We start from the raw sequence: 13,148 nt of genomic DNA on the forward strand, positions 1-13,148 counted from the left end.
ATTGTCTGCATTATGGTGTTCAACCCTTCAGCCATGGTCCTCAGGAACTGAACCATGCTTCGGAGTTCAGCAGTCATGGATCTCTTACCTCTTGCCCCAAACTTTCCACTTCAGATGCCACCCTTGTATTATTGGCTCTGCCACTGCATCTCCAGCAGCTCAGTGATGAACATGTCCAGAGGCATGGCACCTGCCTGCGGCAACAACTGAGATCCTGGGATCCAGCGGATGGCCAACTGTCTTATCTCTGGGATGCTCCTCTCTACATCTGATGTTCATCAGAAACAATGTGCTTCTCACCAGAAAGTGACCCAGGCGCCTGCCTGTTACGTTCGCCAACCGAGGTGTGTGTCTCTGCGATGGTGGATTATGCGGGTGAAAGCTGTACCGCTTCTCTGTGTCAACCTCTGAGATCTCCTCCAAGTTGCTTTTGAGGGTAGGCATTGGGTCACTGCATGCAGACGGTCTAAGCTCTTCGGTTGATATTACTGCAAGAAAAAGCACATGTTTTTAGTATATGGCCTGGTCAAGGGTTTTGACTGCAAAAAGCTCACTTGAGACTGGCCATCTGGATAAAAGTGCAGTGGCTCCTTATTTTGTTGTCGTAGGCCAACTTCACTCCCAGACAGGCCTTCTCCTCCTCTCCTGCGAGCTCCATGGCTTTCTCCTCATACAGTCAGGATCCTCAGGTCTGGCAGCGCACCACCGGTTTTCTCCCGCTATCCGGTGAGCTGGAAGCCTGGTGGGTCAAAGGTCGCTAACACCTGGCATGTGTGGGCACTGTGCCTAAGCAGGGAGAGGTTCTGATGAGGAGTGCTGGGGGATTTTGGGGTGGGCCCCTATAGGTGGGAGTCAGGTGACTTTCCGGGGGGGGGATGGAAAGGTGGAGTGTAGAGACAGGGAGCACGCACCCTTTCTGATCGTAGTAGATCATTCAACTTTTTCCCACATTACACACACCCGTCATCCTGGTCAGGCTGCTGGTATTGACCAGTGTTGCCATTGTCTCCCAGGCTGGATTCATCACCTTGATGGAGAGCCTCATGCCAGCCTGAGGGTATATTGTAGCCTGCCTCTACTCCACGTCATCCAGCTGACAGCTGAGGGTCCCCTCCGTATATCTAGGAGCTGGTTTCCTCGCTACCATCGTCCTGCTTGAATGAGAACAAGCGCTTTGGAGCTGTTTAAATGTAGCATCCCTTCATTGAAATGCTCAGATGCCCCCCGGGACGGGTGAATCAGATGCTTCACGCCTCGGGCGTACTGTTTTTCACATGGGGGGGGGAAGAAACATTTTTTCAAAGTGCCTGAAACTTCTGATCCAGATTTCACCATCAAGAATTTTGGGATTTTCTCGCTGAACATTTACACTTTGCCATTTTTTGTGAAAATTCCAACCACAGCTTGTCATTATTTTACTCACCTCGTCTTTGGTCGGGAGGATTTTCTTTATAACTATTGTTGCAGGTTGCCTTTCAGGTTTCTGTTCACTATTCTGGCACAACTGCTACCTGTATAGGTCAAAACCTCATCCCTTGAACATGTTGCTGCTTTCTTGTGGCCCGTGGATGTGTTCAAGGCAGAGATCAATAGGCTTTTTGGGTTTTATGGAAGTAAGGGATATGGGGATAGTGTGGGAAAGTGAAGTTAAGATATAGCGGTATTGAATGGCAGAGTAGGCAAAGGGCCGAATGACTTACTCCACTCATTTCTTCTGTTCTTATGCCCTCTCATCTTGAAGTGAAAACTGCGATGGCTGTGGAAGCTGCAATCTCTCACAGTAACATTTTTCTGTAGTGACATACCACCTAAACCCAAGAGAAAAAGTGGCTGCTGTTCTTTGTTGACAAAGCCCAAGACAACATTTTTGAAGACATACCCTATATCTAAAGACCTGGAGACCACCTACAGCAAAAGGGCATTCACAATGCAACACAATGACATAAAACAATTGTCAGTGGATGTACTTTGCAGGAATTCAATTTCAAATCAGCTCTTTTGTACAGCTTTAAATCTCTTTATTTTGGTACTGTGCACTCATTGTTCTTTTAGCACTGTGCACTCATTGTTCTTTTAGCACTGTGCATTCATTGTTCTTTTAGCACTGTGCATTCATTGTTCCTTTAGCACTGTGTATTCATTGATAAGTGAACACAAAGCTAAAAGCATAAGAATATTAAATAGTTTGTGGTTGCGACACTTAGCTGCTGCCCCCATGACTCAAGGTATGATTTTTGCTCCCCTTTTGCCTTCATGAATTTAGCTGCCTGGGAGAGATGATGAATGTAAAGTGGATATCTTTGAGGGGAAAAAATAGCAGAGAAAGAGAGCACTTTCTCATTCCCTTAGGCAGCAAGAACAGAGCTACCTTGACCTGTCTGAATATAGAATCTCCCTCAGTTCCTCTTTACTGTGGAAAGTGGATGGCTTGATACAACCTGTACAAGGAGAAAAAGGAAACATTTATTTGCTTAACAGCCAGGAAATGACAGAGGAATTTACTCCTGAGCAGGACTGAGGGCATTTTAAACCCTCTGCTGTTGATCTGGGAAAGGTAAACTAATCTACTCCGAGTAATATATTGAATCGGATCTTGAAACTGATACAAGACTATTAGAGCCATGTTCTGTTATAATGAAGAGATTTTATACTGTTCAATATATTTGAAAAGAAAGTAATCTCTGACCTCTCTCAACGCTCTAATGCCTGCATTCCTCCAACAAACAGTTGACATTTGACAGAAAATTTGAAAAGTTAACCCTGGGTGGGACAAGCGCCTAACTTTAGTTTAGCCCGGTGGTCGCAGTTAGTGTCAATTCCTGCGCCGAGGCGCTCCACAGGATGAGATTGGGACACTCATTTTAAATGCTGTTCCGATTTTTTGCCCCTCCCCTCCCCACTGAACGGTGCCTGGTTGGGGTCTCCTTCGCGAGGCCAATAGATGCCGGGTGGCTATTAGATCCAGCGCAAATGTGGCTAAGTGGGTTCTTAAACCCATTGATGGCGGAATCCAGATCGTGATGTCTCGTGAGATTTGTTAGATCCCATGAGGTGTAACAGCCGTTGGGAATCCCGGGGAGACCTATACTGCTGAAACCCTCATTGATGCCTTGTTACCTCAATACTTGACTACCCCAAAGTGCTCCTGGCTGGACTCTTGCAGCCTGCACTCTATAGACTTAAAGCGAGCAATGTTCTGCTACCTATGTCTTAACTCGCACCAAGCCCCATTCAAATAACATCTTGACTTTAAAATACTCATCCTTCTTTCAAATCCCTCCATGGTCCCTTCCGAGCTCTGTAATCACCTCCAATGTCACAACCCTCTCTGAGAGCAATACTCTGGTTCTGGCCTCGTGAGAAACCCCAATTGTAATTGCTCCACCATTGGTGGCTGTGCCTTCAGCTGCGAGAGCCTTAAGTTCTGGAATACTCTTTACATCTCTCTGTCTCTCTACCTCGCTTTCCTCCTTTAAGACACTCCTTAGACATAGAACATAGAATAGTCCCTTACCTCTTTTGGTTATCTGATCTAATTTCACCGTACATTGCTCAGTGTCATACTCTATTTTATAATCCTGTGAAGCACCTTTAATGAAAGGTACAATATAAACATTAGTTGCAATCTGTCACTAAGAGTGACTCAATTGTTGCTTTACTGCTGAAGATGTCTGAGTCATGGAGGACGTATCCACCAGATTGTGTCTTGGGGAGATGGTGAGGGAATCAGCAAGAGGGAAAAGTCGACTTGTCCTCGTTCTCATCAATCTACCTGACACAGATGCATCTATCTTTGGAAGCACTGGCAGGAGTGATGGCTGCGCACTGCTTGGGGAGGCAAAATCTTATCTTCACACTGAGGACCCCCTCCATTATATTGTGTGAGACAACCTCTGTACAAAATGGGATAGATTCAGAACAGATCTAGCAGCCCAAAACTGAGGCACTGTGGGCCAAGAGCAGCAGCAAAAATATGTCCAATCACAATCTATAACATCATGGCCTGGCATATCCTCAACCTGCCATTACCATCAAACCAGGAGAGAATGCAAAGCGGATGAAGTTACAACACAGGAGCAGATGCAACAGTGGAAACAGCATGCTATAAATAGAGGGTTCAGATCAAAGTTCTGCAGTCCTACCACAGAAAGTCATGAATGATTAGGAAATACCTCATCAGAAGGGGAGGCTCCAAAAACATCACCTTTTTAAGAAAAATACTTTTATTAAGGCATTTGTATGAACATGAAACACGAACCAACACGAGTAAGAACAAACAGGAACCTCACAATAAATAAATAACTACCCAAACCCCCTGCCTTTCCCCTCCTCGCTCACTGCCTTCCCCATTTTAGGGGCTGGTTTAACACATTGGGCTAAACAGCTGGCTTGTAATGCAGAACAATGCCAGAAGCGTGGGTTCAATTCCCATACCGGCCTCCCCGAACAGGCGTTGGAATATGGTGACTAGGGGCTTTTCACAGTAACTTCATTAAATCCTACTTGTGACAATAAGTTATTATTATTATAATATTTTAACCCTCTCTCTCTCTCTCTCTCTCTCGCTCTCTCCCTCCACCCTTCTCCCTCTCCTTTTATCTACCCCTTCCCCTTCTCTCTCTTTGTCTTTCTCTGAGGGAGAGAGAGACTTGTGTCAACTATAAGGCTGGATTGATATTCTGGGGATTTACCAAGACACCTTCCAACCTCAAAGCTGCCGCCAGTGAACCCAAACGCGCAGGGCTGCCACCACCACCGGGCTCGTTGAGTACTTGGCCGGCGAGAATGGCAGAGGCGCCATCGACAATGCCCCTAAACCCGTACCCCTGCAAGAGGCCGCCTCCATCCGCTCCCATGCTGATCCCTACCCCACTACCCACTTCCTTGAAAGAATGATTTTGGGTCAAAGATCAAGAGGTCTGAAAAACAAATGAAAGCCTCTGCAGCACCGTCATTTTCACTGTCTGTACCCGCCCTGCCAGGGATAGCGGCAACACATCCCACCTCTTGAAATCCCCCCATATCTGTTCCACCAACCGCGCCAGATTCAATTTGTGCAGCTGCACCCATCCCTGCGCCACCTGGATGCCCAAATGTCTGAAGCTTACCCCCACTACCTTAAACAGCAGCTCGCCCAACCTCCTCTCCTGCGCCCTGGCCTCAATCGGGAAGACCTCATTCTTTCCCCATGATTGGCTTATATCTGGAAAACCGGTCAAACGCTCAGAAATACTCATAATTCCTCCGATGCCTCCCAGTGGGTTTGAGATATAAAGCAACAGATTGTCCGCATATACTGAGACCCTGTGCTCAACCCCCCCCCCCCCCCCCCCCCCCCCCCCCGGCACAATCCCTTTCCAACTCCTTGACGCTCTAAGCGCCATTGCCAATTGCTCTATTGCCAAGGCAAAAAGCAACGGGGAGAGTGGCACCCCTGCCTTGTCCCATGGTGTAGCCCGAAATACCCCGAGCTGACCCGATTCGTCTGTACACTTGCTACCGGCGCCTTGTGCAGCAGCTGGACCCAGCCTACAAACCCCTGCCCGAACTCGATCCGTGCCACACTTCCCACAAGTATTCCCATTCCACCAGATCGAATGCCTTCTCTGCATCTATTGCAACTACCACATCCACATCCTTTCCCTCCGGGGGCATCATTATCGCATTCAGTAACCTCCTGACATTCGCCGACAGTTGCCTCCGCTTTACCAACCCCGTCTGGTCTCCCCCATCCCCCCGGATCACAGTCCTCAATTCATGAGGCCAAGATCTTTGCCAACAATTCAGAGTCCAAATTTAGCAACAATATCGGGCGATAGGACCCAATCTGCTCGGGATCTTTATCCTTCTTTAATATTAGGGATATGGACGTGTGCGATAATGTAGGGGGAGCTCCCCATTTTCCCTCGCCTTATATGCCCTCACCAGCAGGATCTCCAGGTCTTCAGCAAACTCCTTATAATATTCTACAGGTAACCCATTGGGGCTAACCCTTTGGGCCTGCCTGCATCGTCCCCACCAGTCCAATGGGGGCCCCTCTGCTCTCCACGAGGTCCTCCTTCACGTGGGGGACTTCCAACCGGTCTGGTAATCACCCATTCCCGGCCGAGGCTCCGATTCATAGAGCCTGCTATAAAACTCCTCGAATACCCCGTTCACCCCAACCAGGTCCAGTACCACTCTTCCCCTCCCATCCTTCACCTTTCCGATCTCCCTCGCGGTCTCCTGCTTCCTGAGTTGATGGGCCAATATCCCACTCGCCTTCTCCTCGTACTCGTACACTGCCCCTCTGGCCTTCTACAACTGCCCTACTGCCTTCCCCGTGGACACCAACCCAAACTCCACCTGAAGCTTCTGCCTCTCCTTCAACAATCCCACTTATTGGGGAGAAGTACAAGAACTCCTTCACCCTTGGCTTCCGAAACCTCCATTGTTCCACCCCCCTCAAGCGCTCCATGAACCCTTTCAGCACCTTCGCAACCGCCGACACCTTCCCCGATTGTACTGGTCCAAACCTGACTCGACTGGTCGAAACCTGGTTCAATGACCGTATTAAAATCCCTTCCTAAGATCAACTGGTGCGAGTCCAGGTCTGGGATCTTCCCCAGCACCTACCTCATTAACTCCACATCATCCCAGTTTGGGACATAGACATTTACCAAAACCACTGCCATCTCATAGGATCATAAGACATAGGAGCAGAATTAGGTCACTCGGCCCATCGAGTCTGCTCCGCCTTTCAATCATGGCTGATATTTTCTCATCCCCATTCTCCTGCCTTCTCCCCATAACCCCTGATCCTCTTATCAACCATGAATCTATCTATCTCTGTCTTAAAGGCACTCAGTGAATCGGCCTCCAATGCCTTCTGTGGCAAAGGGTTCCACAGATTCACCACCCTCTGGCTGAAGAAATTCCTCCTCATCTCTGTTTTAAAGGATCGTCCCTTTAGTCTGAGATGGTGTCCTCTGTCCTCTGGTTCTAGTTTTTCCTACAAGTGGAAACAGCCTCTCCATGATCACTCTATCCAGGCCTCGCAGTATCTTGTAAGTTTCAATAAGGTTCCCTCTCATCCTTCTGAACTCCAATCCTCTCCAGCTCCCACTCACCATCACAAACCTCCCTCCCGAATCTTCCACAATATTCCCCACCTCAAACGCCACAAACGCCACCCGTATGTTTATTAGTATTGCCACCCCTCGCATCTTCACCTCTAATTCTGAACGAAAGACTTGCCCTACCCACCCTTTCCTTAGTCTAGTTTGATCTCCAATCTTCAAGTGTGTTTCTTGCAAAAAGGCCACGTTCGCCTTCAAGCTCCTCAGATAGTGCGAACACACGCGACCATTTAACTGGTCCATTCAGCCCCCTCACATTTCATATGCCCAACCTGGTAAAATGAAAAAGTCTGAGAAAACCAACATCTCCTCCTCCACAGTTCAATGTCCACCTTCTGCTGCTAGTCCATTGTCTCTTTGACAACTCTATTGCGTCCTCTAGTGTCCCAAGCTAGTGTTCACGGCCTTTGTGAGTCACCCAGAGGCGGGCCGGGTACAGCATCCCAAACGTGATTCCCTTCTTAAAGAGAGCAGCCTTCACACTCGGTTAAACCCGCTCTCCTCTTCGCCAGGTCCATGCCCGGGTCCTGCTTCACTCGGAGCTCATTGTCTTCCCAGATTCTCCACCTCGTCCGCTTTGCCCTCTGCAACATCTTCTCCTTATCGAGGAATCAGTAGGGCCACACCACTAACGTCCTCGATGGCTCATTCGTCTGAGGCTTCCTCATCAGCCTCCAGGGGCCAATCCAAGGCGCCCTCCCCCATCAGCTTCCTAACATCTTGGCACGAGCCAGCGCCTGCTCCCTTGATACCTTCAGGCAAGTCCATAATTCTTAAGTTCTGTCGCTGAGAGCGGTTCTCCTGATCCTCCACCATCTCTTTTAGGCTCTTCTGGGTCTCCCGCATCATTCCGATCTCAGCCTCCAATGAGGTAAGCTGTTCCTTGTGCTCCCCCACTGCCTCCTCCACCTTATGAATGACCTAGCCCTGGGTCTTCAGTCTCTGTTACATCCGATAAGTTCCTGCTTTTAGTGGTCCCACTGCCTTGGCTAGGTCTTCCTGGGCTTCCCCCCTCTGCTAGCTGAACTTCTCAGTTAAGAAGTCTATCAGTTGCTCTATTGCCCACTGGGCAGGCAGGGCTGACCTTTTACCTCCGCCATCTTCACCTGTGGCGCACAAAGAATTTCTTGCTCCATCGAACCAAAGTCCCTAGAACTTGAGCCGGGGCCTCTGGATTACTAGTCCAATGACATTGGTACTGCACCACTGTCTTTCCTGGAGGTCTACTGTTATTTAAGTGAGGGATTTGGATTATTTGTGTAGTTTCAGGATCAAGGAAACTAAAAGCTTCATTGAAACAAGAGTGTTTCTTGGTGGAATCAGAAAGTCTGGGGAAACAAAGGTTGTTAACTCCATTTTCGATATAAATTATTCTTGTGGTTCCCAGACTGAAAGGATTGTTTTGAAGGTAAAATATAATTAATTGACGTTTCTGTTGGGAACATCCCACGTATGCTGTGTTGCTATGCAGATGGACTATACAGGAGGTCCTCTTTTGTGTTTTTGCATTTATCTGTGTATTTGCTCACAGAAAACAAGCAATTAGTTTGGATAAGGCAGCAAGAGAAGATCAATCAGAAACTGTACAGCAACTGTGGAACCAGGAGTAGAGGATTATTATTCACCCAGGGGGTTTCAAAACAAGAATGCAATGAGGCGCTAAGCTCCTGTTGAGAAGCCCATAGTTGTGAGGTTTTAAAGGAAAGTTAGGCAGTCGTTTAGCTAAAAGCTAATGGAGGGGTCCCTGTGCACTTTTGTATCTCACAGGAGCTGAAACACAGGAGAAATTAAAGTCATCTGAGAGTTGTGACATGTTTGGTTTGAATTTCAAAAGGAGTGAATGAACATCAAGAGCTCACAATTTCTAAAGGAACTCAGTCCAAAGATGTTCACGTTCGATGGATTGGCCATGCTAAATTGCCACTTAATGTCCAAAGGTTAGGTGAGGATATGGGGATCATGGAACCATAGAGTGTACAGTGCAGAAGGAGGCCATTTGGCCCAATGAGTCTGCACCAGCTCTTGGAAAGAGCACCCGACTTAAGTCCAGAACTCCACCCTATCCACGTAAACTCAATAACCCAACCTAACCTTTTGGACACTAAGGGGAAATTTAGGGGCATGGTCAATCCGCCTAACCTGCACATCTTTGGACTGTGTGAGGACACCAGAGCACCCAGAGGAAATCCACACAGACACGGGGAGAAAGAACAAACTCCATACAGTCACCCAAGGCTGGAGTTGAACCAGATTCCCTGGAGCTGTGAGGCAGCAGTACTAACCACTGTGTTGTCGTGCTGCCCCGATAGAGCGGGGGAGTGGGCCTAGATATGGTGCTCTTTCAGAGGTTCAGTGTAGACTCGGTGGGCCGAATGGCCTCTTGCACTGCAGGGATTCTATGATTCGATTCTATGATTCTTGGGTGGAATTCAGAAATAAAAAGGGAACTGGATTGGTACTCCATGTCTTAACAAAGTATTGCATTAAGTTAGCAGGACTTTCTTTGTTTTTGTTTAACAGCATTAAAACCTTCTGGCATATTTCTTTCAGTTGGTCACTGGGTGTCGTATTTTTTCTTGAAATGTTAACTGTCTACAGAATAGAAGTTGCATTTATTATCCTTGAGCTAAACTCTGGACAATGCGTTGCACACTTTTTTATCCGACCAATTTAGACTCAACTTCTTTTTATGTTAAGTGCTTTCCAGTGTATAAGGGTTTGCTACTCATGCACAGTTTAACAACTAATTGTTGGCTTAAAGTGGGCACTACAGGGCAGCATGGTAGCACATTGGTCAGCACTGTTGCTTCACAGCGCCAGGATCCCAGGTTTGGGTCATTGTGCGGCGTCTGCGCGTTCTTCCTGTGTCTGCGTGGGTTTCCTCCTGGTGCTCTGGTTTCCTCCCACAAGTGCCGAAAGACGTGCTGTTAGGTAATTTGGACATTCTGAATTCTCCCTCTGTGTCCCCGAACAGGCGCCGGAGTGTGGCGACTAGGGGCTTTTCAAAGTAACTTCATTGCTGTGTTAATGTAAGCCTACTTGTGACAATAAAGATCATTATTATTACGTTAATCGCTCTGCCTATCAATTCCACCTTAAAATAAAGCCATCCAAGTTTGAAATGCTGCATCTTATTTTCCGCAGTAATCATAGAATTTACAATGCTGAAGAGGCCACTTGACCCATCGAGTCTGCACCGGCCTTTGGAAACAGCTCCCCACTTGAGCCCATGTCTCCACCCTATCCCCGTAACCCAATTATCCCACCTAACCGTTTTTAATGTTTCTTGTCAATATTTTTTGATTCAATTATTTTGTTTGCAATGAAGTTTTGTCTCATTCCAGAAATGTGACTGCTTCTAAAACTCCTTCTGACTTCTGTTTGTTACAGAAATTGAAAAGAAAACACAGTTTTTGTAATAAAATGCCCTTCTTCCTTTTGTTAGAGATCTTCTTTTTGGCCAGATCTACAGTAAACTGAGTGAGATCTCGGTGGCAAAGGGAGTATTTCTTGAATGCCTGGAACCATATATTTTGAATGACAAGCTGCCGAGCATCACACCACAGGTAATGAAGGATCTGCTCATCCACCTTCAGGATCGGGACATGATGGAGAACATTGAAGCATGCATAGTACATATGGACATCACCAGTCTGGACATTCAACAGGTGAGCAATACTCAGTGTTCGATTTTTAGGCATTTTTCTTGCCTTTCTAGGATATTTTGTCCCTTGCATATGAGATAACTCTTACGGGAAGCCCCAACTCTTAATAGCTCCATGAGTTTCTATCCTAGCCTTAAGCTCTTCCATAGTCAGCATGGATTTCAAAAGGAAAAATCTGAATTGATCAACATTTTGGAATTTTTTGAGGAGCTAACAGAGAGATTTGACAATGGCATTGCAGTGAATGAAATTTGTCTGGATTTTCAAAAGACCTTCGATAATTTGCCTCATGATATACTAATTAATAAGGTCAGATTGGCTTGCTAGCTTGCTTCAAAACAGAAAGCAGAGAATGAGTTACTCAGAGTGGCGGAAGATGGGAGTACAAAGATCAGCGCTGGGCTACTGTTCACAATTTACATTAACCATTTGGACTTTGGAATCAAAAGCACAATTTCTAAATTTGTCTTTTGGGGTCCGGGGCTCGGGATTGGACAGTCAAAACTGGGGAGGACTGTAACAAATTACAGGAGATTAATGAACTTGCAGAATGGAAAAGTAATCGGCAAATAATGTTCAACACCGATAAATGTGAGGTTGTACATGTTGGTAGGAAGAACAAGGAGGTCACTTATTACTTGGGAGTTGCAAGTCCAGGTAGGATAGAGGAATAAAGGGATCTCTGAGTACATCAATCACTGAAAGTTGCTCCAGAAGTTAACACGGCTGTAAAAAAGCAAACCAAGCACTTGATTTTATTTCTGAAGTGATAGAATTGAAAAGTAGGGAAGTTATCCCAAATCTGTATCACATCTGTGTTAGATCACACCTGTGTGAAGTTCTGGTCACCATTTTGTAAAAAGAATATAGAGGCACTGGAGAGGGTGTAGAGAAGATTGACAAGGAATGCTTGTCTACTTATTTCAGGAACAGATTGTGTCTCATTTCTTTTGAGAAAAGAAATTTGAGGAGTGATTGAATAGAAATCTTTAAAATTCTGAAAATTTTTAATGGAGTGGACACAGAGAGAATGTTTCCTCGTGTGGGGAAGAGCAGAATGATAGGCCGTTAACGTAAGATAGACATTAAGAAACTCAATCGGGACTTCGGAAGTAACCTTTTTACCCAGCGATTGGGCATAATCTGGAAATCAATCCCACAGGGAGTGGTTGAGATGAATAGTAAAGATACATTTAGAGAACAAATGAGGGAGAAGGGAATAGAGTGTTATGATAGATTTAAATGAGGGAAGGTAGAGCATAAACACGGGCATGGACAGCTTGAGCCAAAGCCTGTTGTTTGGCATATATCTTTTGTAAAAATAACAAAGTTGCAGTCTAAAATTAAGTACTTTTACTTAAAGCCTTTATGTTTATGTCGTGTTCTCTTTTTCAAAATCTTTTCAGATTACTAAAGCTAGTTCTAACAGTTACAATCAATTTGATATGTTCTACAAACTGAACTCTTTCAACAGAGTTTGCCCCTGATTTCACTGGATTGTTTGGATTTTCGTATATGTTGCTTTGATTCAAAAATAGTGCCCTGTTATAGATAGTACTGCACAAATCAAGGAGTGAGTACTGTATTGTCTCCAGTAATAGTAAACGCAGGTCCTATCTGCCCGATCAGGTAATGTAATAGATCCTGTGGCACTGTTCAAAGATCAGGGGAGGCTGAGAATCAGAATCATAGAATGGATATAATACTCCGTAAACCAGTACTGCTAAAAACAGATGAGCTGATCGTTAACTAATTTTGTTGTACATGAACTGGGGGCTGCCTTTGCTGACATGTGACTGCAGTTCAAGGGCTATTAAGCACTTTGGGATATGACAGGCATTATGTAAATGCAAATTTTTAATGTTGATTAATAATTCTGACCTGGCTGCATCTCGGAATAATAATATTTGGAACCAAGCCATTTCCCCATTCAAAGTCGAGAAGATATTCCAGACCAATTGTGAGTGCATTGATACAGTTGCATAGATGTCCTGATAATGTAATAGAACCCCAATTGTTATAGATTATGAGGCTCCCATTTGCTTTAGGCAGCGCGCCATCCTCCTAAAAAATCCTTTTGAGTAATAATCACAAATTTTCAGAAATGGTCGCAATCTGAGCAAATAAGTAACTGGCTAGTTTTTAACCATCCATCTGCTGGTTTGCACTGGGTTGGTGGATTGGGAATTGTCTCCTGAGCACGAGAGAAATGAGACAATATTAGGACTCATGAAATATGTTCCTTTCACACAGCATAGTGTCAGCAATTCTTTGATTAGGTGAAAATTGCAAATGGAATTCCCAAACAATTAATATTAGTAATCCAAAAACAGTTTGCAACTTTAAAATTATGCATTCGTTTGAA

At 45.7% G+C, this 13,148-nt stretch overlaps 1 protein-coding gene across 1 annotated transcript in view; it reads left to right on the top strand.

Moving 5' to 3' along the window:
- vps8 (VPS8 subunit of CORVET complex) overlaps positions 1–13,148 on the top strand; it is a 787,508-nt gene that overhangs the window by 181,198 nt on the left and 593,162 nt on the right. Inside the window, 1 exon segment of the mRNA XM_038788252.1 lies at positions 10,564–10,786. Coding sequence (XP_038644180.1) covers positions 10,564–10,786 — 223 coding nt within the window.

Source organism: Scyliorhinus canicula, chromosome 2 (genome assembly GCF_902713615.1).
Source record: "Scyliorhinus canicula chromosome 2, sScyCan1.1, whole genome shotgun sequence".
Taxonomy (NCBI): Eukaryota; Metazoa; Chordata; class Chondrichthyes; order Carcharhiniformes; family Scyliorhinidae; genus Scyliorhinus; species Scyliorhinus canicula.